At 46.8% G+C, this 27,506-nt stretch overlaps 2 protein-coding genes across 2 annotated transcripts in view; one reads left to right on the top strand and one right to left on the bottom strand.

Annotated features, from left to right (window-relative positions):
* Positions 1–394: 394 nt before the first annotated feature.
* On the top strand, positions 395–6,428 carry LOC122393249 (vicilin-like seed storage protein At2g18540; the record flags this gene model as incomplete). The annotated part of the gene is made up of 5 exons (XM_043389110.1): positions 395–512; positions 677–778; positions 3,988–4,434; positions 5,056–5,229; positions 6,164–6,428. Coding segments are annotated over 5 exons (901 nt in total), but the record flags the coding sequence as incomplete, so codon positions are not given.
* Positions 6,429–7,266: 838 nt separating this feature from the next.
* LOC122393248 (degenerin mec-4-like) overlaps positions 7,267–27,506 on the bottom strand; it is a 33,152-nt gene continuing 12,912 nt past the window's right edge. The window contains exons 3-10 of the mRNA XM_043389109.1: positions 21,155–21,276; positions 20,859–21,022; positions 20,337–20,468; positions 19,783–19,924; positions 18,954–19,087; positions 13,566–13,709; positions 11,220–11,373; positions 7,267–8,672 (exon numbers count right to left, since the gene is read on the bottom strand). Of these exons, the coding sequence (XP_043245044.1) occupies positions 8,530–8,672; positions 11,220–11,373; positions 13,566–13,709; positions 18,954–19,087; positions 19,783–19,924; positions 20,337–20,468; positions 20,859–21,022; positions 21,155–21,276 (1,135 nt within the window). The 3' untranslated portion in view covers positions 7,267–8,529. The remainder of the gene's footprint in view (positions 8,673–11,219; positions 11,374–13,565; positions 13,710–18,953; positions 19,088–19,782; positions 19,925–20,336; positions 20,469–20,858; positions 21,023–21,154; positions 21,277–27,506) is intronic.

Genomic DNA, 27,506 nt, shown 5'->3' with positions numbered 1-27,506 from the left:
TTAAACAAAAACTAAATCCTATCACGCCAAATTATTCATGTTGTTGTCATCAAGGGAGCATTACATACATTTTTAAGCTAATTACGCTAGAAAGATATTGTACCGGCAAATAAGCCTGTAATAATTTTTGGATAATCCAATTTCTGTTCATTGATCTGGGAGAAAAAAAAAACTTCACATTGCCAGTAAAATGGGTTTAAAAGTAGACCTCTTGCTCAAACTCTGCAAGTGATGAACATTAAATATAACGCAGCCAATCGTATCGGATGTTCTTTAAAAACGTGGCCTCTGGAGTCTGGGTCATGTGGCACTTAATCATCGCTAAATTTCTGCTTCCGTCACTGTATATTTAATTTCCGTTAAAAAAGAAACTGTGTAGTGTGTACGCTGGCAGGGTGGCTGATTATCTTCGTCGAAGGGAAGAGGAAAAGAGGCTCGAGTTGAAGGAAGCCGAGCAGGCAAGACAGAACAGTGTGCTTTACGAACGTCAGCAACAACTCAATAAGCTCCAGGTCAGTGAGAGGGGCCGCACAAACTAACTAACTGGTCAGTGTTAGGCTGGTCGTTCTCTGAAAATACGGTACAACCTCAACACCCTTACAACCAAGTACAACCAAGTGTCTACATCTACCGCGTGCATACCTGACTGATGAGCTGGCCACACGAAACCCCGCAGGAATACGGCCAGAACAAGAAGTGGAAGGAGCTGACTCGGGAGCAGGTCGAGGAGCGGCGCGCCCTTGAAGAGAAGCGGCGCTGCGAGGAGCGACAGCTGGAGGTGAGTGTGACCACGGGTGGCCAGGACGATCCTCCGCCCGGCCTCGACCCGATCTCGGTCTTATGCCATCACACTCGCCAAAAGCGATATAGCTTTTAAATGAGCAGCTTAGGCTTGCTTCGATTATTTGCTTAACTATCATAGCTATGTACTGTGCTCATGTCTCACATAGGTACACACCGGTAAATCAATAATCCGATCGCATACAAGGATTCGTATTGCGTGAATTACCAAATTGATGAACTTCCCCTACTTTTTGTGGCATCGTCATCAAAATTTTTACTGTGCTTACTGTGCTTCATGATGCTTGTTGACTTCTATCTCTGATCTTATAGGTGCCGTTTGCGATGTCTTTCTCAGACTTCCAATTACCGTTTTAACCCGCGCCTCACAGGGGAGGGGACCCCGCCATCCTCTTCTGTCGACTCGATACCTCTTTTAGTATTGTAGATTCGTCACCAAACTTTCTTGACCTCTCCGTACATCGGTTTTACACCTTGTGACTAAGCAAATTACAGTGGTTATGATAGGTAGGCCAAAAATGATATCAGAACAATTTCACGCTCTGTCCTTTTCGACAAAAAAGGAGTGTTGCCGGAAGAGCTGCCACACTTACAGCTTTGAAGATAGCAAACGATGTAACATTAAAAGTCATAGATAACATTAATGATTCATGATTGAATCATGATACCATGAGCCATTATTCAACATGATTAATGTTATCTATGGAAAAGCGTATAATTAACCCTACTCCGTATAGGGAGGGGGTTTCGAACAGACTCAGTGGTTTCGAGTGTTCAAATAGGTATGTGACATGATGTTGGCCCCATGTATTAGGGTGGGTGTTAAGGTCACCTGAAGGTCAGTTCAGGTCATTCGAACGGACCCTCCCATCGTTTTTTTTACGAATAACTCGCGTAAAAGGCAGCTGATCGCGTCGAAACTTTACCCTCGCTTTAACCCTATTCCTGGCGGGGGGGGCCTCAGGAGCCCCCCCCCCCTGAGGTTTTTTGGTTATTTCTCCCAAACGCGTTGAGCTAGGAAGCTCAAATTTTCTGACTTTTCCTAAAAGGCTTCTACGCAACATGTCTGAAAATTTTGAGTTGATCTGACCTCAGGTCAGGTCACCAGAGGCGGTTTGGTGACCCTACCTCAGAAAAGTTTGCAATCACGCCAGAGCTAGAGTTTTTGACCGATCAATTTCTTCTCTTCAGGCTTTAGTTAGGGTACCAGTATGTGCAATTTGTATATCTCGGAATTTTGATATCGGTGACCTAAGGTCAGGTCAGTTTCGCGACCTCCCCATTATAAGTCAATGGGGGAAAAATCAACTCCCTGTTTTTACCACTAAAACGGGTCGGAATGGCCCCATATACCATACATGACTTCATATACGATCAACCTTCACTACCTTGAGGTCTGTTTTGCTGTTGGGCAGCTGTGAGGTCATGTGACGTCATCAAAGGTCACCAAAGTTTTTGGCCAATAACTCCGTACAGGAATAAGATACAGACGCGTGGATGGTCTCATTGTGTTCAGCTCGTCAAGACGCATCGAATGATATACATGATGACCTCGAGGTCACGTGACCTGAGGTCAACCTTTGACCTTGACCTTTCGAGGTCAACATATATATCATTCGATGCGGATTGACGAGAGGATCACGATGATGCCCTTAGTTAGTTCTCCTATCTTGACTAATTCGAAAGTTATTCGAGAAAAACTCTCTCCATATCTAGCGCCGCCATTTTGACTTTTTCGACCCCTGTGACGTCATCTTTGACCTGACCTGAAAATGACCTTAGTAAAAATTGTAGACCTTGTCCATGCGTATCCGATGCCGTTTACCGCTTGTCGCTATCTTGCTTCGTTCTCGAGATCTCAGGGGGGGGCCGAATCGCCCCCCCCCCCGCCAGTTTCTTGTCCCGGCGGAGCCCGCCAGGAATAGGGTTAATCAATGTTGCAACTATCCTGAAAGTTTCATGTCTTCAACTCAAGTGACCTTTGACCTGTGACTTACTTTCCGAGACCATGTTTGGCCGGAATCGTGATTCGGAGTATGTCGGCTCGCATTAGCCGGGCGTTTACAAGCTTTCCGTGGTTTCAAGCGTTCAAACATGTGACATGCTGTTGGTCGCAAATAAGTTAGCTTCATGAAGCGCATAGGAAATTCACGAACTCACTGGAATAAATCGTTGCTCCGCGGATTCCCCGGGTGGTTCGCAGATCTCGTCAACTCTTCAGTGAGTTTTCGGTTATCGTGAAGAGTCTTGTTCATCCGCGGATCCCCGTCCGTTTATCCGCAAATATGATGTTCGTGATGTTGACCTTGACCTAGAATGACCTAGGATGACCTGACCTTGACCTAAAAAAAAATCGGAGTACAAGTTTGGTACCTTCAGGGTATCTAAGGCATATATCAAAGAGTGCGTAAACCAAAAAGAGCTTGATCGGACTTGTAAGCCGGCTGCCAGAGCCTAAATTGTGAACAAGCCAAAATGTTAATAATTTCTTCTTTGACCTGACCTGTGACGTTAAAGATATCCGCCTAAAACGTGCTATAGAGTATATCATGGGCATGTGTTTTATCACACATAGGTATTCTGGTTTTTACAAAAAAGTTTAACTTTAAAAGTATACAGGTAGGCACCTAAGTTTTGAAATTCAATCTATATAATTCTTTGAATTTTCTCAACCATTGATACTCTAAGATAACAGTTTGATAGCGCAGTGCATTCTGAGAACTCACATGCAAAGAAATTATATCTAGGCTAGAAACTAAGCTTTTTAGAGTGATTGCCGTAGTTCAATGTATTGCGTCGAAATGGGCGGAACATGACGTCGCTCTGACGTCATTTCCGGCCGACCTATAGTAGCTACGAAGTTCCTATTTGACACAAGGCGTCAAATTGATGCAGCCGAAGGTACTGAAAGTTTCGCGTCAATACCTCTAGCGGTTAAGAAGTTATTGCAGAAAAACGAGAGGGGTGCTATGAATAGCCCCCCCCCCCCTCGGCCCCCAGTGGGGCGCGAATTTATGCAGTCTCAGGAATTCAGAAGAAGCTTGTGCATAACGTGGTTGCTTAGCAAATAATCTAGTCGTCAGAATTCCTCCTGTCACACTGTCTGTCTCACTGTTGTACCCTTTACCTATGCACAATTATTAATTATGCCAGAACACAAGCAGTTACACCCCGGCCGTGACGCAGGAGGAGCGTCGGGCGTTCGGCCTGTACCGTCTGAGACTGGCCGAGGCCGAGCTGCAGCGACACGCCGACACGCTGCGTCGGAGTCGACAGCGGTCCGACGCGGCCTGCGCCCGGCTGGCCGAGCTGACCGCCGCCGCCGGCGACCAGGAGCGGGCCGCCGAGCGGACGGGCGCCGCCGCCGCCGCCGGCCACAGACAGGCACAGGGCAGGCGGCGGGAGGCGGAGCGGGAGGCGGCCCGCGCTGCGCTCGACAGCACCGTGCGCCGCGCCTGGTCGGCCGACCGACGAGACCGCCAGCAGCGGCTGCGGGAGGAGGCGGAGCGCACGCGCCGGGAGGCGCTCGCCCGGGAGCAGCGGAACGCTCGACTGGCGGCCGAGCTCGACTGGCTCCGGCAGCGGGCGGCCAGCAGAGGCGCCGGCTGCCGGCGGCAGTGGAGGCAGCAGAAGGTGAGCGGAGGCATGGGAGGCGGCACAAATATGGTCGTAAATTAACTATTTAATGCCAAAAAATAGTTTGATGGAATTTTTATTGTACAAACACATTTAGTAACTATTCTCCGTTTGGATCTTTTTATATTAATATTTATAGATTTATAATTATTTATATTTTATATCTATATTTATGGAGTGGCTAAAAATTCACCATTTCCTTTCCTGTTGGGGGAGGGAAATACCTAACTTCCACGGTAAATGCATGAAGCTAGGGGCTTAGTTGAGGCTGATTATAGCGGTATATGATATACTGTGTATTCCTACGGATGTTCGATGTGCGGTTTCCTCGATCCGCCAGTAGCAACACCAGCTAGAAACCTTCAACTAGCCCATGATCATCTCCGTAACTGCTTGGATTTCAGCCCGCATTCTACTAGCGACTTCCCATAACACGCGTGGAACACAATGTTTTTGCTCAATGACTTCTATCTACCGTCCAAATAATCCGCAACTAAACTGTCACTCCGACCTAACGCTTTGCAATATTTTATCACTATTTTTGCAATGTAACGATGTAAATTGATGCACTTTGCAGTTTTCAGCGAAGTTGTAGTGATTTTGTGTTTCTATTCACAGAAGGAAGCGGATGCGTCAATAATAAAAGAAGCGGAATTGGAATTTAAACAGTCACAAGAAGTGGATAGAGCGACTCGACGGGAGCAGGAAGAATATGAGAATAGATTGAAAAGAGAGACTGACCGCCTAAGGAAAAATGACAGGAGTATTATTCCTTTGAAGGCTCAAGCAAGAGTAAGTTTTGATGCGTTAGCTCAAAACGGGGCCATATAGGTACAGGGTAAAACGAAATTATCCGCACATCATTATTCACGCTGTAATCAAAAAGCAAGACAATTTGAAGTTTTCATTGCTTTTAAATGATGATATAACACCTTTCATAAGAGCACAGTTACAAATGCGCTTGAGCATTCCAGCCAGAGCATTCATTCAATATTCCCGCTCTAACATCAGAGAAGAAACTTTGCTAACAGATATGGTGAAAAATAGATATCCGGATAATTTTGTGATTTCGTTGGAGGTGTTTTTCATTCCACATAATGAATTTATTTCAAAGTTTTAATGGAAAACAATGATTAATAATTTGATCTTTGAATTTGATTTGATCTTCATCCATGGTTTGATGAATAGGGTGTATAAGCAAACAGTGCACCATAAGCTGAAAACTGCCAAAACTAACGAGCCTTATTGGATGAAATCGCACCAAATATGACCCAATGTGTGCCAGATAACTGTCGATAAAACGGCTAATAAGCACACCTTCCAGTTCCAAGTTTCCATAAAGTCCTATGAATGTTAACGTTCCGAAGTAGCTTCGGTTTTTCATGCTGATTACTTAGCTGATCAAGGGGAACACAGTGACACCTTTTTGTAACCTTGTACTTGCGTTATGCCATTGTAGTTATGAGCAATAAAATAGACGCTGCTGGCACTACTTTACCTTAGCTGATTCAAACCTTGCGCACTTGCATCAAGCATAGAAAAAAACTAAGTAACTTGTGGTATGAAACGAGGTAGAGCGACACAAAAGCAATAGTAAAACATTCTTAGATGTTCCCTGTGTCACACCTAGTTACATATTTCCATAGGTTTAGCACCATGACTGATGACCTCGAGATGAACTATGTCATTACGAAACATTTGACATCACAACCATTTCGCATTCCAGGTTCCAGCGCCAGGATTCGACTACGTCGCGAAGTCAAAGGCACAACAGTATGAATCATGACCAGGGCGCCATTGAAGTCCGGAGACGAATGTTCGACTTTGAACTAAATGTGGCTCGGAAACAGGCAGTGATGCCATTCTCCGCGCATGTGTCCTGTATATACATACAAGTCGATTAGGCATTGATACTTCCTAGTCTCTTGGACTTTGTCTTATATGTATGTGCCGGGTTGAGGGTTCGGTGGACTAAACTGTCGTGTCGTGAATCCTGCTTTGTGTGGATCTCCCTGTTCGTGGGTTAAAGCCATTTAGTGGCAATTCATCCATCATATTTCAGACATTACAAATTATACCTACCCGCATTTGTAGGTGCATATTTAGTCACGTCATTTTTAGGAAATGAGCTATGTTGTTGTTGTTGCGATAGCCGGCTTTCGCGAACAGCGCTGTTGTTGCGATGTCTACCTGCCGGTAGTCGACGCCGAGCAACAAATCATATTGACGCTGCAGCGTATCGCCAACACTTCAGAGTTCCGGTCACCATGGTTACGCTGTTTTTTTTTTTGTTTTTTTTTACTATCAAGAGATTTCTCCTATGACCGCCAGGGCAAGGAACCCCCTCCCCCAAGCCGTAATCGCCACGCTATATGTGGTTGGCTTGTTTTTACGAGCGAGCGCAAAGCGAGTCTTTTCACATGTCTTTTTTGTCGAGTCTTTTCAGTCTTTTCAATATGACGAAAAAGTATCGCTATGAGCGGCCCGACCCGGCCCGGCCTTCAAGCTGTTCTGCTAAAGGGATAATTTTGAGAGGCCCATATATCTCGGCAACCACTGGGGCGATTGACTTGCAATTATTTGTGTCGGATAGTTGCATCCCGTCTTCCAAACATCGAATACTCCGATACCTGTGGGTCACTTCTAATGCACGTGCAAAATGCAAAAAGAAGGAGTGTCAAATTTGTTCCCATTACAATAACTCGGCAATTACCGGAGCGATTTCGCTGAAACTTGACATGCCGGTAGGAACCCGCCAGGTGTTCATTCTCATGTGTTACGGTCAGTCTGCTACTGCACGTGCGCACGTGCAGGTGACGCTTCCAGATCTCGAGAACGGCTGGGCCGACTTCGCTCAAATTTGGTAAGCGTTTGGAAACCGGTTGGTAAAGTGCCGTGCAAAAGTCACTTTGGGCCCAGTTTATACGTACGCACGTGCAGCGTGCCGCTTCCTGAACCTCAGTTCATAAAGCGAGTCAGTAACTTACGCCGGTTTTTGGTCTTGCATTGCAAGTGCATGTGAAGCGATGACGATAGTTTGAATCGTTGAATTTATTCATCTTGCAAGCAAGGACAGAAGGGAGAAGGGGAAATAAATTTAACGCTTCACATGAACTTGCAATGCAAGACCAAAAACCGGCGTAAGTTACGGACTCGCTTTATGAAACGAGGCCCAGATCTCGAGAACGGCTGGGTCGATTGCCTCTAAAGTTGGCACACTGTTAGTGACCGGTTAGTGGGGTGCCGTGCACAAGCCAAAGTACCCTCTCGCCCTTCCGCACGTGCAAGGCTCACTCTTTCGCTCGCTCGTTAATCGCCCCCAAAAGGCGTCTTACTGGTGTTAGTCTATACCTACATACACACATGTAGGTCCATAAAAGTGGTGGGTGGCGAAATATCCCATGGCAACTGCCGAGTTAAAGTTGTTGACCTGAATGTCCCTTGGGGCAATGACACATACTGATGACATAGAACAGTCGAAAGTAGTCGGCATGTTTGCAAAGAGAACGAGCGGCAGCGTAAGTCAAACTCGATGCACGGTGCCAAGTTATTGTCGGATCGTAACAAGTGACATGCGCTATCGATAAAGTCGAGTGTTATCGTGAGGGCAATGACCTTTCGTGTTTGACTTGCATGAAGGAAGATAAGGTGCTTCATGAAGACCGACTTTAGACGCTAGTGCACTAGCGTCTAAAGGCCTCACCCATGGGTGAGGCCGATTGCTGCAAAAACTAGTTATGAGTGCCATTGTTCAAATAGGACTAGGCCCCCGGCTGCACGTGCACGCCCAACTCGTGTTGTGAAGACGCAAACTGCTGTGCGTCATTCGTTTATTGATGGCCGCTGCCAGTGCATCCGAATCGGCCAGCAAATGGCCGTTCCAAGACATTGCTTGGAAATGGTGCTATTAACGGTGCTAGCTTTATCAATAAACCGTTAGTTAGCAACAATAACGGAAAATTCGCGCTAGACTAGCCGGCTTTCGTGAATAACGAAGCCAGCAGGCTGGCCCAGCGTGTGTGGGCGCCGTTTGGCGTTCAGTAGTTGCTGCGGCCGGCGGCGCACGCCGCGCGGTGTGTTGTATAGAACAGTTCAGTAGTTGCTGCGGCGGTGCGCGGCGCTGCCGCCGTTTGTCGGTGCCCCGCTGAGGTACGGGTGCTTCAGTCCGACTGGACGCGTGATCACCACCTTGGTCACGCCAACACTCGGCGGAGGAGTAGCCCACTGGCTCTTCTCTGTGGGAGGAAGCCAGCCGAGTCTTAGGGTGTTGCAGTCAAACAACAACAACAACAAAAAAAAAATCATGCATCTATAAATGAGCCCAAGACACAAAAAAATATTACGCATCTGGATCTTCTTCAGTTAACCCTAGGGCGCTGGACCTATTGGTTTTCTACATACATACGCGCCGGCCGAGGGGAGGGGCGGGTACGACCCCCCCCCCCCTCGCCGTTTCGCCCCTGGTGAAGCTAGCGCGTCGCGGAAAAAATGAGCGTGTGCGCCGTTACGAGACGCAGAGATTGGTACCCCCGATTTTAAGGTCCTAGGTCAACCGGTGACCTCTGAGGTCAGGTCAAGTGCCCCAAAGTACGGTTCAGTTTTTGGTGAATAGCTTCGCAAAAAACAACCGCAGAGCCGCGATTTTGGCAGCATCGTGTTTGCCTCGCTCAGGCGCGTCGAATGATATACTTTTTGTCCGGGTCAGGTCAACTTTGGGTGTTGACCTCAGGTCAAGGTCAGGTCAGCATCCCCAGGTCACGAAGTTGGTTTGGTCGAAAGAGGACATGTCGCATATCATTCGATTTGGCAGGTCTTCCTGAGTCCATTGGTGGCTTTCCCGACTCGCTAGCTCAATTTGATCAAGAGTTATTGACGAAAAACTAATATGACCTTGATGACGTCATAAATGACGTCACGCAAGGTCAACATTGCAAAAGTGACGCATCTAACCTTGCAAGGAGTGCATCAAAACACGATTCTGTGTGCTTGAGATAGTTGGAGATCGTTCCCGGCGCCAGAATAGCAGTTTTCATTTTTCCCCATTGACTTATAATGGTGAGGTCACGAAAATGACCTGACCTCATATGACCTTTAGGAAAAATCCGAGATATGGAAGTTGTGAGACTCATAATGGATACTAGATCCTGCAAGTTTCATTTCCCTGTGACATCTCCTCTGGCAGTGAGAGCGTTGCGAAGTTGCGACATCTGAAGACCGTGCAGAGGTTCACTTATGACGTCATAGGTCAGTGACCTGACCTGACCCAAAAATGCGGTTGGTGTCAAAAGATCTGGCTTGAATCAAAGGTCAGGTATGCCAAGTTTCAGCTCTCTATCGCCAGCGTGTTCGGAGCTATCGCGAAAAACCCTATGGGGGCGGCATCCGCCCCCCCCTCGGCCGGCGAGGGTTAACCCGCGCCCGGCTGGGGGTCCTGGATTTCCACGCCCTGCTGGGGGGGGGGGGGTGTTTGAACACCCCCCCTTCTAACTCAGCTCCTGGGCCACGTAGCGATACGCGGAAGGCGGCGTTCGAAAGAGCGTCAAAAATAATGACGAAATCACTTCGGTCAATTTTTTGGTCAGGTCAAAGGTCAGGTCACCAGAGGTCATTGAAGGCGAAATTTCGCCGATTTCCAGGTCGAATGTCGAAAATTTCCAAGAAGCCAACGCATAACTCGGGAACCAATAGAGCTACAGCGCCGCGGAAAAGCGCATTCGATAGCCCTATTAACGCCCTTTCTGAATAATTCTCTCAGATTTGACCTAACGTCAACGGTTTTGCCTGCAGGGGGCAAAAACTGCAAAAATAGCCGATTTTTTTTCGGAAACAGTTTTTCTGCAATAACTTTTGACCCAAGCCTTGTACGAGCTTACTTTTACCGGCATCGTGTTCCTCTCGTCAAGACGCATCGAATGAACTATAATTTGACCTTGAAAGGTCAACTTGAAAATTTGACCTCAGGTCAAGGTCATGACCTGACCGGAAAGGGTCATGTTGCATATCAGTCGATCCGTATCGTCGAGCTGAACACATCTAAGGCGTTTTCATCGCTCTAGCATGCCTCTATCAAAAGTTATTTGCGAAAAACTGTTAGATACCATTCGTGACCTAAGATGACCTCAGGGCATAAATAGGGGTCACGGACACCATTTTCATGTTCAGTGTGTCTAAACCACTTGTAATTCAGTGTTTGGGAGTGTTTATAATGTCCTTCGTCCAAAAGAGGCGCATTTCAATTTTCTCCCATTGACTTATAATGGGGAGGTCGCAAAATTGACCTGACCTTAGGTCATCGATATCAAAATTCTAAGATATACATTTTGTACATGCTATTGCTCTTACCAATCGCTGAAAGTTTCAAAGCGATCGGTCACTCGGTGTAGCTATGACAGACATTGAAACTTTTTATGAGGTGAGGTCACTTCAAGTGACCTGGTGACCTGACCTTGAATGACCTTGGTCTGAAATTTTCACAACATGTGTAGAATTGATGCATGATAAGGTGTACCAAAAACGGCGGCGCTCCGCGCCGCCGTTTTTGAGATATTCGCGAAAAACCACAAGGGGGGGTGTTCAAACACCCCCCCCCCCAGCAGGGCGCGGGTTAAGAGGAATTTAATATAGGTATTGAATTAGAATAGCTGCAGGTGTGAATGCGGATATGAACTTTGTAGAGGATGTTGCGTAATAGAGACAGACTTGTGCTGTACACAGTGTTGTTCGGTTGATGGTTTGGCAGCGAACATTTTGATAGCTGCGTGCTGAAATGCACAGTCATTTACCACGTGTAGCGTCGCCGTTGAATTTCCCAGCAAAATATCGTAGTACAGCCCAGAGAAGTAGAATGATATACTGAAGAAATTCCGCCAGCATGACCAAAGATATTCCCAAATACAGTGACATCGCTCCTCCAAGCGTGCTTAGTAGAGCTTCCCCCTGCAAACAGACATCGACAGGGGTTAGAACACAGACCTTTGTACCCATACACAGGTACATATACTACTGCCACGTCCGTATAATGCGTGTAAAGTACTGACGTGAGTGCGCATCTAAATCAGCTTAATTTTGTGATAAATAACACTATATTATCATTTATATAATGTTCCTATCTAGTATTAACCCGCGCGGGGCTGGGGGGGGGGTAAATTTTACCCCCCCTCGCGAATTTTTGCGATATCTCAAAAACGGCGGCGCGCAGCGCCGCCAAACTTTCAGTACCTTTTCTTACATCAATTTGACACCTTCCCTGAAAATTTGAGCAAAATCCGTCGGAAATTTTTTGAGAAATTGACGTTTTAGTGACGTCATGTTCGCCATTTTCGCCTCAAAAACGGCAAAAGTTCAAACGCCGCTAACATCTTCATTTTTAAAGGAATCAAGACGTAACAAAAAAGGTTATACGTAATTTTACTTTGTCTATCAAATGGCTATCTCGGTTTTTTGAAAATTTTGGATTTTGGCCTAAATTTTTTCAAAAAACTGATTTTTTTGGGAAAATCATTATAAAATCCAAAATTTTGAGTCTATCGAAAAAACCGGAATATATGTCAGAGAAGTGGTCTATGTGCACCTACATACCAAATTTTAGAAGAATCGGTTCTAAAATGTGGGAGTTATTCAAAATTTTATGACGTCACGACACACAAAATTTTTGAGAAATGACTTTTTTGGAAGTTCTAGACCTCGTACGGAAACAAAAATAGCACCATTCGATTCGCCGTGAAAAACTGCATCAGATAGACACCTTTTTAGGCCTTAACAACCAACTTCAAAATTTGACCTCACTTGACCTGACCTTGACCTGAACTCGACCTGAAATTCATCCAGAGGTGGTCCATATCACTTATTGAGTGTGCCTTTTGAATTCTATGAGTAAAATGACCCATAAAACATGTGTCGCACATGCCCTTTTCTATATTTTGTTTTTGGTGACCTGACATGACCTGACCTGACCTTGACCTTGACCTCTGAATGATATTGTATGCAACTAATATTGTCTTGGTAGCCTAAGAACACGTTTTGGGCGATCAGTCTCAGTCCATGACTCCATTCTTCGGCAACTACGGTGCAAGGCCGATACTGTAGAAACTTGCAATTTGTACCCTTGACCTGACCTTGACCTTGACCTCAAACTTTAAATTAAGTACATGTTTTTAGTAGTTCGTGATGAGAGCTTTCGATTGGCGTTTGAATTTTCCAAATCGGACCATTAGTTCGGGAGATAACAGGGGGGGTAAAATTTACCCCCCCCCCCCAGCCCCGCGCGTTCGGCTGGAGACCCCAGCCCCGCGCGGGTTAAATTTCTCATGTAGTGAGTAAGCGAAATGTAGAAATAATAGCCGTTTTCACGGCGGGCTATCCGGCGAGTGCACCTAATTTGACCAAATCTGCACCTAATCTCTTTTACAGCAAATATCTTTATTTTATTAATTTATTTCAGTGTTTTAATCGATGATGCTCTCTGATAATATGGCAAAGCAGGCATATAAGCAATTAGTGCAACCCTAGCTGATAGCTACTAAGAGACACACTGAACCCGATAACTGATTTGACCAAATCTGCACCTAATCTGCACCAGATGTGCACCAAATGCGTACCAGATGGCCGTCGTGAAAACGGCTAATGTAAACTATTCTTGAACTATAATTACTTCTAATCATTGCATGTTGTCGACGTGTAAGAATGATAAGTGCGAGGGACGCTGCAATTTCAGCTCGCTATAGTTCGCCAACGTAACGCTAGTTCAATCAAATGATAACATGTTATCAATTGAAAGGGTGCAGGTACAGGTCACCGCTAAAGTAATGTGAGGTGTTACCAATCTCAACACATGACTCTGACTGACGATTTCAAATACGGAGGGATTCAGACGTAGAACGGAAAAGATGAGCTGCTTGCAGCTGGCCTGCAAGGATGGTGTCACATTTAGGCTACGTTCCAAGTTTCATGGTATTCTGACAAATGTATAGTTCCTAAAATGCAGATGCAAGGCTTAACCACTACCGTTACCTCGCATTACTTTCGAAGTGACTTGTATCTACATTCATTCATTCCGAACAGTCAGTAGATTTACAAAGTAAAATGGCCTAGTTGAAAACATTTGTGGTATTTATTGTCCAAAAGTTTACCGTAAACTCTCCCTCTTGCTCGATATTTTCAGTCAACAGGGTACGAAAATAGACCTTCAGCTCCAGAATTTCTTCTTCTAATTCGTTCATCTGGGCAGTGGTAAGAATATCGCCGGATAGGCCCATTCTTCCAGCGGCATTTACCTGTCACGGAAAACATATCAGTGGCACAGTGAAACAAATCAGCACACTAAGACACAGTTGCCGCGATGGCACAGTAATTGATCTGCAACTGACAATAGCTGTTTGAATAGTTAATGGTTATAGCTATTAATAGTTAAAGGGACCCTCCCACCTTCAAAAAAGTTAATGAATTGGCATGAAAGTGATGTCCCTTGGTTCAGAAAGAGCGAAAATGAATATCTACCAAATTTCACCGAAAAATATTCACTGGTTTTCAAGATATTAGGCTTTTACTTTTGTTTACTTTTTGGGATCTGCCCTGTTACTAGCGACTTTATTTGGAAGCAATAATTTGGCAGCCTTAAAGTGCGGCAGACGTTGCGCGCAAAGCAGCGTATACCACCACGTGTTAACCCTCGCATGTGTGCGGCGTTTGCCAGCTTCTATTGTGTAGGGGGGGGGGGGGGTCGGTTGGACCCCCCTTGCCGTTTGGCCCCTGATCGAGCTAGAGCTTCGCGGAAAAACGAGCGTGTTGCCCGTGACGAGAGGAAGCCGATGATACCCAATTTTAAGGTCCTAGGTCATTGGTTGACCTTCCAGGTCAGGTCAATGACCCAAAGTCGGGAAAATCGGGACATGTTAGAAAGTCGTAAAGTGTGGCTGCTAAGGGGTTTTTCGGGGTGCTGATCACGAATATCGTGTTAGTGTTGATCACAGATGATGTCTTGAAGCATTTAGACCAGGTCGGGTCAGGTCAGGTCAGGTCAACCAGTAGGCGTCGTGACGGGTATTCGTAGTACGTGTCAACCGCCTCTGACAGCTTCGTAACATGTTACGAAGTCACCAAAACTACTTCGTAGATGTTCAAATGGTTGCTAAATTCGAATTCAGCTCCAAAAACTAGCCTAGAAACATGTAAAACTTGAAAAAGTGAACCGAGGTCACCCGAGGTCACCAAAGGTCAATGACCTGACCTGACCTTCGGGTGACCTTGACACACACGGGAGTAACATCAAATCACATGTTTGAACGTTTGAAACCACGAAAAGCTTGCAAACACGCGGCTAGTGCGAGCCGACATACGCGAAATCGCGATTCCGGCCAAACATGGTCTTGGAAAAGAGGTCACAGGTCAAAGGTCATTTGGGTCAGGGTCATGAAATTTTCAGGGTAGGTGTAAAATTGATTAATGCGAGGGTACTAAAAGTTTCGTCGCGATCGGCCGCTTTTTACGCGAGTTATTCGCGAAAAACCATGGGGGGGGTCCATCCGACCCCCCCTACACATGCGAGGGTTAACGATGGTTTTAGTCTAAGATTTAAAAATCGTGAGATCTCCGCTGACGTCACAAATTCTAAGGGGGCATTCCAATGCATTAGCCCCTTAGAATCCGAAAACTGCAAGTTTGAAATTTCATATCTTCCAGGGCCTCCTCTAAGGATTTTTCACTGGGTGGGCAGAATTTTCGCTACCCCCTGCCCAAGGGCGAATCCAGCCACCGTTTTGGGGTTCAACCAATATCAAAACCTGTTACGGGGGGGGCGGGGGTGAGGCGAAATAAGCAGTGCCGTAATTGGAAATAAGATGATAGTTTGCAAAGTTAACGTTTGTCGTATGTTTTATGGTTAGCGATGCTCGAGCGATTCGTTCCAGAGTTACATGTACAGCCCTCCGCAAACTGCGTGGTAGGTATTCTTATTCGGTATTCTTGCTATTTTGACAATGTACCAGTTTTTGTGACCTTGTGACCTGGCCTCGGGTCACTGGAACCTAAAACTCCAAGGCCAAGTGGCAAACAGATGCTCCAAGTCGTGTCTTAAATTTGGTAGCGCTACGTGCTATAGAAGTTAGAACTCACGCTATCAACGAAAAACTCTGGCTTTCGGTTGCCGCTAAACTAGTCCAATTTTCCCCTGACCTTGTACGGGGTGTGTGACCTGGTGACCTGACCTGAAAAGACTAGAGATCTGAAATTTTCAGGACAAGTGCCAAAAGGTTGCCCCAGAGGGCATGCCAAATTTGAGCGCCGCCGTTTTTACGTTATTTGTGAAAAACCTTAGGGGGGGTGCATCACCCCCCCCCCCCCCTCACCGGGCGAGAGCTAACTAACATAATACATTGTAGTAAAGGCTACCCGAACCGGTAATGATTCTTGCTTATTTGTTTAGCTCAGCCGTATTTAGAGATTTAGCTGGCTTTGTCCATGAATAACAATATCGGCGGGGGCGTAGCCAAGGGGGAGGGACCACGGGGGCAATGGCCCCCTCCCTTGAGCGCAAAACGCGCCATGGGGGAGCCCCTCAGGCCCCGGGATATTTTTTTCAAACACTGGATAAAACGTCTTTTACTCGGAAGAAAATTGATGTCGAAGATTCATTTCTGTGGCCCTCTGATGACCCAATGGGCCCCTGCACTCATCCGATGACCCCCGGTTTCCTGGGGCCCCTGGTCGCCTAGAGGGCCCGGTCGCTTGGGGGCTAGTCGCATGGGGGCCCCTGGTCGCCTGGGGGCCTGGTCGCCTGGCCCCTGCCCCCTGGTCGCCTGGAAGAACGCTTGTCACCTGCAGTGGCATAGCCAAGGAGGGGGCCAAAGGGACCATGCCCCCCCTGGAAGCCAGGGGTCCTTATTCTATAGGGGCTCCTGGCTGACACAGTGGGCCCTTGGCGACGCAAAGGCCCCTGCGACAGATCATTTGACACAGCTGAGTAGTTATACTTTGGCCAAGAGAGCCCCAATTTTAGAGCCTTGGGGCCCTATTGAAACCAGGGGGTCAGTTGGATGGGATGGGTCCAACTTGGGTCCAACGGTGTGTAAACAGAATCAATGCGTTCCGACTGTTGGTCTGACCCTATATCGGTTTGAGGGAGCTCGGATCGGATCCACCGTCGATCTGAGGGGCCCCTATCGGTTTGAGGAAGCCCTCAAATGCCCTGAACGGGTCCTTAGTTTGTCTGAGAGAGCCCTCCGTCGGCATGACTGGGCCTCTGCAAGTGCAAGGAGGGCTTTTGTCGGTCTTAGTGGCCCTTAGGCGGCTTATATGACCCTCAGACGGCTTACGAGGCTCTCATGCGCTGTAGGGGCCTGTGACGGTCTGAAGAACCCTCATCCGACCTACGGGCCGGGCCGACCTCAGACCGCCCTCAAAACCGACTGGCGACTCTATGAAGCTATTCGTGGGCCTATCTAACAGGGCCCATGGACTGCTTACCCCCTCAGTTCTAATATTTTTTGTTAATAAATATTTTTCTATTTATTTGGGCCCCCCCCCCCCAAAAAAAAAAATATTGGATCCAACCAGATCGCTTTTTGGATTTTGAGGGGGTTATTTTGGGCCCCTGTGCGTTTGGCCCCCTCCTTGAGGAAATTCTGACTACGCCCCTGAATATCGGGCAACCAGATTTTTTTTTTACTTTCAAACAGCATCCAGTTTGCTTAAGACCAGAAAGGTAGTACCGGACGTCCGGCCGGACCAGAATTTTTGCATTTGCTTCTGGGTGGGCAAATCGACGCCACTGGGTGGGCAATTGTGGTGACTGGGTGGGCATTTGCCCACCCAGTGGGTATGTTAGAGGAGGCCCTGATATCTTCAAATTAAAACATTTTTCGATGTTGTGAGTGCCCAAACCGGTATTTGCAGGCCATGGCCACCAATTTGGCTATCTCAACTTAAAACTAATGTTAAGGTGGGAGTGTCCCTTTAATCTAACATAATTGACGTTTTTGACAACAGCATGACAAGACCACGACATCTCTGACCCTGACCCCGGCCCCGGACTGAACGATAACAACGGCGTTACGTGGTTTAACCCGGTAGGTGGTGGGCCTCCCGGCCACTTTCCGCGCGGTGGAGGGGGGGGGGGGCATTTTTTGCCCCCCCCCCCGTATCTCTGAAACTATACTGGGCGGATCCGGAAAATTCAAACGGTGTTCGATAGCCCTGTCAAATTTGTTGAGGGAAACCAAATTTCATTGACTTTGGTGTCACCGATGACGTCACAGGTGAGGTAAAAGATAAAATGTTTCGCCGCTCACGGGTCTTCTAGGGAATGCGCTATAACATCGAGTAAAACGCATTTTGTCGAAAATCAGCGATAGGGCGTAAGTTGCCTAGTACATATGTTGCTATTGAAGGTCCCTGATGACACAAGGTCAGGTCACAGGTCAGGTCACCAAGGGTCTTCCAGCTCAATGGTGCTGGTTATAAGACCATCAGGTACTGTTAAGGCCATTTTTTGGTGGAGGTCATGCCGGGCAATGCCAGGTCAAAAAAGGTCAAATTTCAAAGTTGATAGTTTTGCACAAAATGGGTATTGATTCGATGCAGCTCGTCAGGGCGAGTCTAATGGTCTAATAATTTTTATTTTGCGCTAAGTGGTCTAGAATTGCTAAAAAATGAGTTTAAAAATTTGACGTCATCAATTTTGAACAGTTTTTTTCGCTATAACTTGGCCAAAAAAGGTATCGATTTCAAATTTGGTATGTTGGTGGAAGGCGGTAGGGAACATCACATATATCCCGGTTTTTACGAATATCAAAAAACTTTTGGGATTTTTTGGTTATTATATTCAGAAAATTATTTTGTTTTATTTTTGGGGGTCAAAATCCAACAATTTCAAAAAACCGAGATAGCAGTTTTATATCCCTGTTTTTTCTACTCCTTTAATGTCAAAACGTTTTTTTCTGTATCTCTAAATCTGTAGGCCTAGCAGGTCTTCCCGCGAAACTTTTTTTGTGGAAAATGGCAGAAATGGCGTCACTCCGACGTCATTAGCCGCCAACCTATCATAGCTTTCGGAAACAATTTTATTCACGATGTGTAAAAGCTATTCTCGGGAGGGAACTGAAAGTTTGGTGATGATCGGCGCAGCGGTTCTGTAGATATATCGAAAAAACTAAAGGGAGGGTGACAAAAAATCCCCCCCCCCCCACCGCCTGGAAGGTTAAGGAGTCCTTGCCGTCCCGCGTCCACTACGGTAGCTCTGCTCAGCAGGACGAACAGCACTGCTTCCATGCCCGAAACAAACTATCCTTTCTACTAGCACGCTGGTGTTGTGCTTATTTGTCGATGTTTTGCCGATTTTTCTTCTTGCTGACTTGGGAAGCTGTCCTGATAGTACCTATCGCTTTTCTTGACGTTCTTATCTAAAACACATAAGTTAAACCATCGTCCATGTGGAACAAAGGATGGTAGATTCTTATGCCACAATACACATTTTCTTCAGTAGGTCTTCGTTAGAACCTAATTACTGTTGGAATAATACTCACCAAGTTTTGTGGCCAACGTGCGGAAGAGGACAGAATGTCGTAGGAAGTATCCTGGCACGCCAACGGACATTTGCACGTCAGTTCTTGTCGGTTCAGTTGATCTTGAACATCATCAACACATTCGGAATGGTTACCTGTTGATTCATTTAAAAAAGAAACATAAAATCAGTTGCGTTATCAAGAAAGTGACTCGATGTACCTTACAGTAGGTCTGCAAAATAAGTCCTATCCGTATGCGGGCAAGTGGCGCCCGAGTAGCGCTCAGGCGCTAACTGCCCACTGGTGACCCGCATACGGCGGGGACTTCTTTGTAGACCTACTGTACATCAGGTAAATACGTCACCTAAACGTATTGAAGAGAACGATGCCTTTTTTAAAGTGCAATTTTACCCATCAAAAGGGGACCGGAATCTACTAGAGACTCAGAGGAGTCGGTACACTGTTTACGTAGCTATATTGATACCAAAGAATATAAATAAGATATTTTTATAAACCCGTCCCTTTTCACAAAGTTGTAAACAAACGAAAAATAACTCTGGCAGTGAATGTTATCCATGAGTTAGTGACTGTTTCCATTGGTAAACATCCGGCATATACGGATGGCGAAGGTGACGCTGGCTCGAATACATGAGTAGCTAAGTGCGCACCACGCGGATTTTCTGCAATTGACGCAGCATTGTAATCCGTTTGTAATACGCATTTACTCTGCTCATGTATTCCCGGTCAGCGAATGTCACCTTATGCTGCCTTATGTTACCTTATGTAGTATATGTGCCTTATGTTTTTGAATGTTACTCCTTATACCAAACAGTGATTACTGGCTGTTTACCATTGGTGAACATCTGGCAGGGTGGCAAATGTGGCAGTGGCTGCTCCGACTCTGTCCGGTTACCGAAATACGTCGGAAGCAGGGGGTGTGTGCAGCCGCATAGTCGCATGAACTGACTTTGGGAACACAACAGTTCACAGACCTGAAAAGGCGATTCCATTGTATAATATACTTTTTAGCTATTCGCCCTACTTATTAAAACCCACGATATAGACTACCATATTACTATTAATGTGTTACTGTATAGTGTATACCGTATATGATAAATGATATCAATGCTGTATGGTAACAATACTGTAAATGATAACTGTATATGTATGTATGTTGTGCTACTAGTACTGTATTACTGTATATTGAGTAGTCAATGCCCACGATTCATCAGGCAGATTAATCATGATGCCTACACTAAAAAGACCTATACGTATACTTGATGAGTACAGCCTACTTTTGCCAAATTGTCAGAGAACTCAGATTTGTTTTTCAATAGAAAAACACAATTCTAAAGAATAGTGTTTTAACTATTGACAACAAACCTTCGGTTACAAATGTCTTACCTCTTTGGAATAGGCTATTCGGTTTACCGCCAAAGCTTCGTTGTCTCGCTGAAGCTTCGGGTAAATGTCGGTCTCATTCCACTCGGAGATGCAATTGGCGGAGTACGGACTTCGCAGTCGCTGTTCATTTGCCTGTAGAGAGGTGATGGCAGCTTCTGACGTACCACATTTTTGTGTTTTGTTAGTTATTGCCCTTTTCTTATAATATTGCCAACAGACAAAGACTACGGATAGGCAGAGTCATAATGGTACGCAAGCTCCATGGAAAATTGGAAAACACGGACCGTTTGTAGCAGGCCGTGTATTCAGTGGACTATAGTCTCCGTGCGGGGCAGTGAAGGCCGTTGGCGGATTTGCGCAGTCCGGCCGGACCCCACCCCTCACTGCCTCACCTGTCGGAGGGCCAGGGGTGGTGGCCGGATCTCACTGCCTCACCTACCCGAGGGCCAGGGGGTGGTGGCCGGACCTCACTGCCTCACCTACCGGAGGGCCAGGGGGTGGTGCTCTGCCTCACTGCCTCACCTGTCGGAGAGCCAAGGCGGTGGTGGTCTGTGGCGGCAGGCTGAGACCGGCCGACCCCACCGCCGGCAGCTGGTCGCTGGGGTGGATCACCACGCGCGCGCCCCAGGCGGCCGTGTGTGCCGGGGGGTACCGGTCCGGCACCGTGTTCAGGATCATCACCAGACCTGATCACCAAGGATGGACGCACGCTTAGCAGTCTCCGAGACGCCAGAATTATACTAACTGCAATTATAAATAATTATATTAACTGCAGTACATATTTGAAAAGCATTGCACGACACATTGTTTTTTCTTACCATGTTTGTCGCCCGTGAAGCTTGTGCTCCGTGTACCGGCCTGGAAGTCGGCTGTTGATACAATATCGGTGTTGAAGGTATAACAATTACCATACTCGGGGGTAGTATACCTCCAAAAGAAGCTGAAACGTGGAGAACATAATGCGTGTGACCGATCATTAATAATCATCGAAATAACCTAAATAAAACAACACACAGATGCTAGATAGTTTACAATAATAACGATGATGAAGGCATCCTGCGCTGTTGGACCGGCACCACTTGTAACAGTACAATGGGGTTGGGAACTCGATTTTTTAAGAATGCATGAAAATGATCAAACTATTTTCACAGAATTTATGGTGCATACCATTGCCTCATAAAATCAATAAGCTGAGAGAAATGGGGGAAGAAAGATAGGAAACTTGTTTTGAAAAGTTCTTGAAAAAAGATGCTCTTGATGCTGTTACGTCACATGTCACCTTCTGCGGTTGACAACTAATGGCGCATCTGGCGCACCACAGATTACATGTTATATCAATGGGTGAAAGATGTTGTTTGCTTCACTCTGCCATTCGCGCTGTTTTTAACTTTAAATTATGCTAAAACATTTACGGATGAAATGTTCAGTGTCAAAAATTGATGTGTCTGCCGTGTACTATATTCCCACTTAACATGAGCGCGTGATAAACATTTTATGTACCTTGAATTTTCAAATGATAAAGATGATGAATCGGAGGATGCTGAAAAGCAAAAGCTCATTCCAATATTTGGACTACTTTACGATTAAAATGTTTACATTCCTGTCATCTTATTGATCATTTATTTGTTCTTTTTTTTATAAAAAATAACTTAAGGCGTTGAGAACCGAGGTAATTTCTATCTACCGTGCCTTAACTTACCAGCAACAGCAATCTATCTACGCCCTACGGTGGCAAGGGAGACTGTGAAAGAAGCGTAAGATGGATTCTAAACAATTCTTTTGTGATATACTGAAGGGCAAAGTGCAGAGAAGAGCGTACAAGTCCTGTTTTGTGCCAGGCTGTTGCAGTAGCACTTATGAAACTCCGAAAACGATCTTCGTTCATGTCCCGAACAACATTACCCTGAGGAGATGATCGTCTGCAATAGCAGGAAGAGCTGATGCAAGTACTTTGAAATCCACTATCAAGTCGGTGCTATTGTTGTAATGATCACTGTGAGGTGAGATATTTTGTGCAAGGGCTGAGTGTAATGCCCAGGAAATGACCTCCATTCGCCCCCTGACCGGTCAGGGTTATAAAATTTGAGTGGATGGCAGTCCGTTTGGGGTTCAGATGTCAATTGTATTTTGTTACTGTCAAACAATACATGTTATGCTGGCAGCGAATGTGTGTAACGTCGTTTTTCGAAACAGAAGTTAGAACTGTAACGGCAGAGTGCTTGCTGGTCTCATCATAAGTATTGTCAGTGTTGTAAGCAAAAGCATTGTCAATATTGTAAGTATTGTGAGCATTGATGTATGGTAGATATCACCTCACATGATCTCGGCTCAGATAACCCTCTCCGGTGTCCCTGTCAGCAAATGGCACCTGGATCATTACAGATAAGATAATTAGTCATAATTCTTAAAGAATTGGGTGGTTTTGACTCGTTTATTCGAGGTGCAGGTCGCATTTCAATACTTTTCCATAGGCTTGCAATGTAAAGGTCACGACTCTGACCTAACCTCAGGTCACAGATCAAAAATTCTGAGATATACAAACGACACATACTGCAGGTACTGTTTTGAAGACTTGATGAGAGGAAATAACTTCGTGAAAAACTCAAGCTCTGACGTGTTTGCAAACTTTTCTGAGGTGGGGTCAACAAACCCGCTCTGGTTACCTGACCTGACCTGACCCGGCATTTTTTTTTTTTTTTTTGCTGAGATGTGCGCAATGAGCATTTAGGAAAAGTCACCAAATATGAGCTGAATGTCTCGCGGCGTTTGGCAATTGTACAAGAAAATCCTGAAAGGTCTCCCCGTCCGAAATAGGGTTAATGTGTATATGAAGAGTTGCAGATGCCAAACATACCCAGATCTAAGACTGCAGTTCCCAGCGCCGCTGCAACGTTTTTAAAACAAACATGCATAGGACATACAAACATGTTTATTTGCATCTGTTTTGGATAATAGCAACTCATGGCGCCATCACCCGCGATAACTGTTAGGATTTGAGATATATTTTTATTTAGGCCATTAGTTTGGCTGTAATGTTTATTAATATTAGTTGGGCGGAGTTTGGTAGTTTTTTATTTAACTTGTGGTATGTTGTGCTGATTGCGGGTTGTTCAAACCTTTCAAATGTAAGGACCTTATTGAACTCAACCCTACCCCTACACTACCCTACATACGACTGGACGCTTTCCAAGCCCACAAGCATCACGACGCCGAGATGGAATGTAGCCGAGAAATCACCCTCGCCATCTGCTCTAGAGCTAATCGTGTGGGGCGGCGTGTGGGGCGCCGCTTAGCCTATGGGGGTGCACTTCTAGTGGATGGGGGACGGGGGTGCACCTGCACCCCTTTCATATGGAAAGTTACTTCCCTGATTACAGCTCCCCGTATTGCACCTAATCAGGAAACGGCCAGCAAACGAAGGAACTATTTCTGGATGACAGACGAATAACCGCTCACGCAAGGAGCGGAGCTCCGCCCCGTCCAAAGTGGCCAACAAAGCAGAGACAGAGGCAGCATCACATCTTCCATCAAAGAACTGGTTTCTGGCTTGGAAGATGAGCTCCATCTTTGCATCCGAGTCGGTGCTGTCAGGAATCAGCTGGTCTAATGGAGTGAGAGTAGTGAGACGACTAGCTATTGTATCAGAGCTGCCTGGTCTTTGTAGCATTTGCACCGATTCTTCTCGATCGGACTCTGAATTCTGTCCCTCCTGCGTATTACTTGAGGCATTGCTATGTAGCAGAGTTTCATTATCCATGCTACGCAAACAGTGCCATAACAACACAGTTAATTAATCACCAAGCTTCTTTGCAAGTTCCAATACAGTTGAATCGCACGCGATTTGAGTGCAAAAATCAAGAAAAGTGCCAACTTGTTCCCGTAAAATATTTTGAATATTGACCTAAAAAAATGAGTTATTTCCAGATAAAATAACAGCGAAATCAGTTTTCGCTTGCCAATAAAACTCACAGATATTGAAGCTCCATTATTAAAGGAACATTTTAGTATATGCCATTCTTGATAAAACTTCTTAGCCACGCAATACCAGCGCAAAATAAAGAGACACTGAAAACACGACCAATCACTCCGATTTACCATAGGAAAATACATAGAAAATGTATGTCTCAACTGCGCCAAATATACAGACAGTTATATACCTACATGTGACGTCATGATTAGCCCGACCAATCAGAAGCAAGTCGTTTTCAGCCACAAATAATTAATTTCTGAACTAACTAGGCATTTTTTTTAACAAAGTGATTTTAAATTAAATCATTAAAAATTCTGAGCTTTTTTATTTTACCAAAACATACAGAGCATGCAGATAGGTCCCAACCCTATTAACCTGCGCCGGGACGGTGCTCCGAGACTTCCTCGCCGGGCCGGGGGGGGGGGTCTGAGCACCCCCCCCCCCCTCTAACTCGGCTCCTGGGCCATGTAACGACACGCGGTAAGCGGCAATCGAAAGAATGTCCAAAATAAGAACTTCTGTCACTTTTTTATCAGGTCAAAGGTCAGGTCACATAAGGTCACCAAAGGTAAAATGTTGGCTATTCCAACATTTTAGAAACTGCAACGGCTAACTCGGGAACCGATAGAGCAACAGCGCCGCGCAAAAGCGCATTCGATAGCTCTTTTAACGCCCTTTCGCCAGCATGCCCTCAGATTTGACCTCAGGTCAACGGTTTAGCCTCCAGGGGGCAAAAACTCCAAAAGTAGCCGTTTTTACGAAAAGTGTTTTTTCGACAATAACTTTTCACTCAAAAAAAGCCACGACATTACTTTTGCCAGGATCGTGTTCTCGTCGAGATGCTTCGAATGAAAAGTAATTTGACCTTGAAAGGTCAAGCTTGAAAATTTGACCTCAGGTCAAGGTCATGACCTGACCGGAAAAGGTCATGTTGCATATCAGTCGATCCGCATCATCGAGCTGAACACATCTAAGGCGTTTTCATCGCTCTAGCATGCCTCTATCAGAAGTTATTAGTGAAAAACTGTTAAATACTATTCGTGACCAGAGATGAACTCGGAGACATAACGAGGGGTCACAGGTGCCATTTTCCGTTTAAGTGTTTCAATTTTACCTGCATCCCGATGTTTGAGAGTGTCTAGAATGGCATTCGTGCAAAAGAGACGCTTTTCAATTTTCTCCCATTGACTTAACCCTCGCCGGCACAGGCCATTTTGCGTCCTTTGACGGCACAAGGGGGGGTACGACCCCCCCCCCCTCGCGTTTGGCCCCTGATCGAGCTAGAGCTTCGCGGAAAAAAAGAGCGTGTTGCCCGTTACGAGAGGAAGCCGATGATACCAAATTTTAAGGTCCTAGGTCATCGGATGACCTTCCAGGTCAGGTCAATGACCCGAAAACCGGGAAAATCGGGACCTGTTAGAAAGTCGTAAAGTGTGGCTGTTATGTGGTTTTCCGGGGTGCTGATCACGAATATCGTGTTAGTTTTGATCAGAGATGATGTCTTGAAGCATTTAAACCAGGTCCCAGTCAGCTGGTTGCCGCCGGCGCGGTCGGTCGTGCTACGCTCCGCTCCAGCCCGCACCGCCCGCGTGGCGAGTGAGTGCGTGTCCGACCACAACGAGTGACCGCGCGCGAAACTGGTGACTTTTTTGGGGCTCACACTAGCTTTATGAACGTGTGAGTCCTCCAGTGAACGCGGAGCCTGCGACGGCAGCGTCGTTTTCTCTTGCACGAGTGCTACCGTACGCCCGTGATGAGTGACCGCGCGGAGGCCAGGCCGAGGCAGGCCTCGTCTCGGGATGGTGGTGCCAGAGACACATCCGCACTAGTGCACAGTGACACTACTAGCGAGCGACAATCGGTGAGTGAGCTAGTAAGGAACTACAGTGACCCGCCCGAAGGACAGAAAAGAGACAGATCCGAGTCCGGCGATCCTGCACCAGCCGGCAAGCGTGGCGCAAGGGAGTTGGGCGGTGAGCCCACGCCCAGTCCGTCGGCTCTCGGCGGCCGCGGCTTCAGAGAGCGGCTGGAAGACGCGATCGACGGCCTGGAGAGTCGGCTCGTCGCCTCCTTCTCACGTGAGCTCCACGAGTTCCGCGAGTCGCTAACAGCCGAAATCGACAAGCTCAACGAGCGTGTCAGAGACCTGGAGCGGCACGTCGAGGTGCGAGACGGGGTCATCGATCAGCTAACCGACGATCTCCGCCAGTCCAGAGCTGACATCACGGCCCTTCAAACCAGAGTTGAAGATGCAGAAATAAACTCCCGCCTGCCATGCCTCATCTTCTCCGGTACAGCCATGGCGCCCCGCCGCTCGGCCCGCCTGGGCGCGCCCTTGATCAACCAGACATCGCCGGGGGCGGCTGACGCCGCCGCTGCGACCGCACCGCCCGGCGCCGGTCGAGGACGCGCGCCCGGGACGTCACAGTCAGCTGACCGCCAGGTCACGGCCGGCCCGGGCCAGTCGGCGGCGGACGGCGGGCGGGCCCGGTCGGGCGCGCGGGTCGGTGACCGAGAGGAGCGGGAGGATGTGAACACACTCGTCGTGGACACCCTCAACCAGTGTATGCCCGGTCTCAACCTGTCCTCAGCGGACATAGATCGGGCTCATAGGCTGCCAGGCGCGAACCACCGGATCATCGTCCGCTTCGTGCGCTCTGGAGAAGGCAGCCTACGAGACAGGATCATGACCCGGCGCATGGAGTTGAAGGGCAAAGACCTCTACGTCAACGAGTCGCTGACGAAGATGAGAGGACTGATCTTCAGATCTCTACTGGCCGCCAAACGCGAGAAGAAGGTTTACACAGTCTACTCACGAGGCGGCCAAGTATTCTTCAAGCAAGAGCAGTACGGCACCGGAAAGCGAGTAGACTCTTTGGAGCAGTTGCGCCGGCTCGGCTACACAGTACTCGAGCGCTGAGTACCGGCTGGCCTGTACGGAGAACTGCGAGCCGACCGCCTGCACCCCGGGCCGTGTTCGGCGACGTCTGCTAACTTACCGGTGCCAACTTCATCAAACAGGTGATGTCGTTCGAACGGGCTCATCAGTCCAACGTCTAATATTAATCGTTGTTTACCGGAATTGTGTACCTAAGACATAAGTTGAAGTTAAAGTTCAATTTCAAGCAATTGTATCAACTTCCAACAGTGCAGTTAATCTTTGTCTATAGTACTTGTAGGTCGACTTCTTGATAGTCGTT

Source organism: Amphibalanus amphitrite, unplaced genomic scaffold, assembly GCF_019059575.1.
Source record: "Amphibalanus amphitrite isolate SeventyFive unplaced genomic scaffold, NRLGWU_Aamphi_draft 000525F_arrow, whole genome shotgun sequence".
In the NCBI taxonomy this organism is placed as follows: Eukaryota; Metazoa; Arthropoda; class Thecostraca; order Balanomorpha; family Balanidae; genus Amphibalanus; species Amphibalanus amphitrite.
The sequence above is the reverse complement of the archived record's forward strand: the minus strand, read 5'-3'. Positions and strand labels throughout refer to the sequence as shown.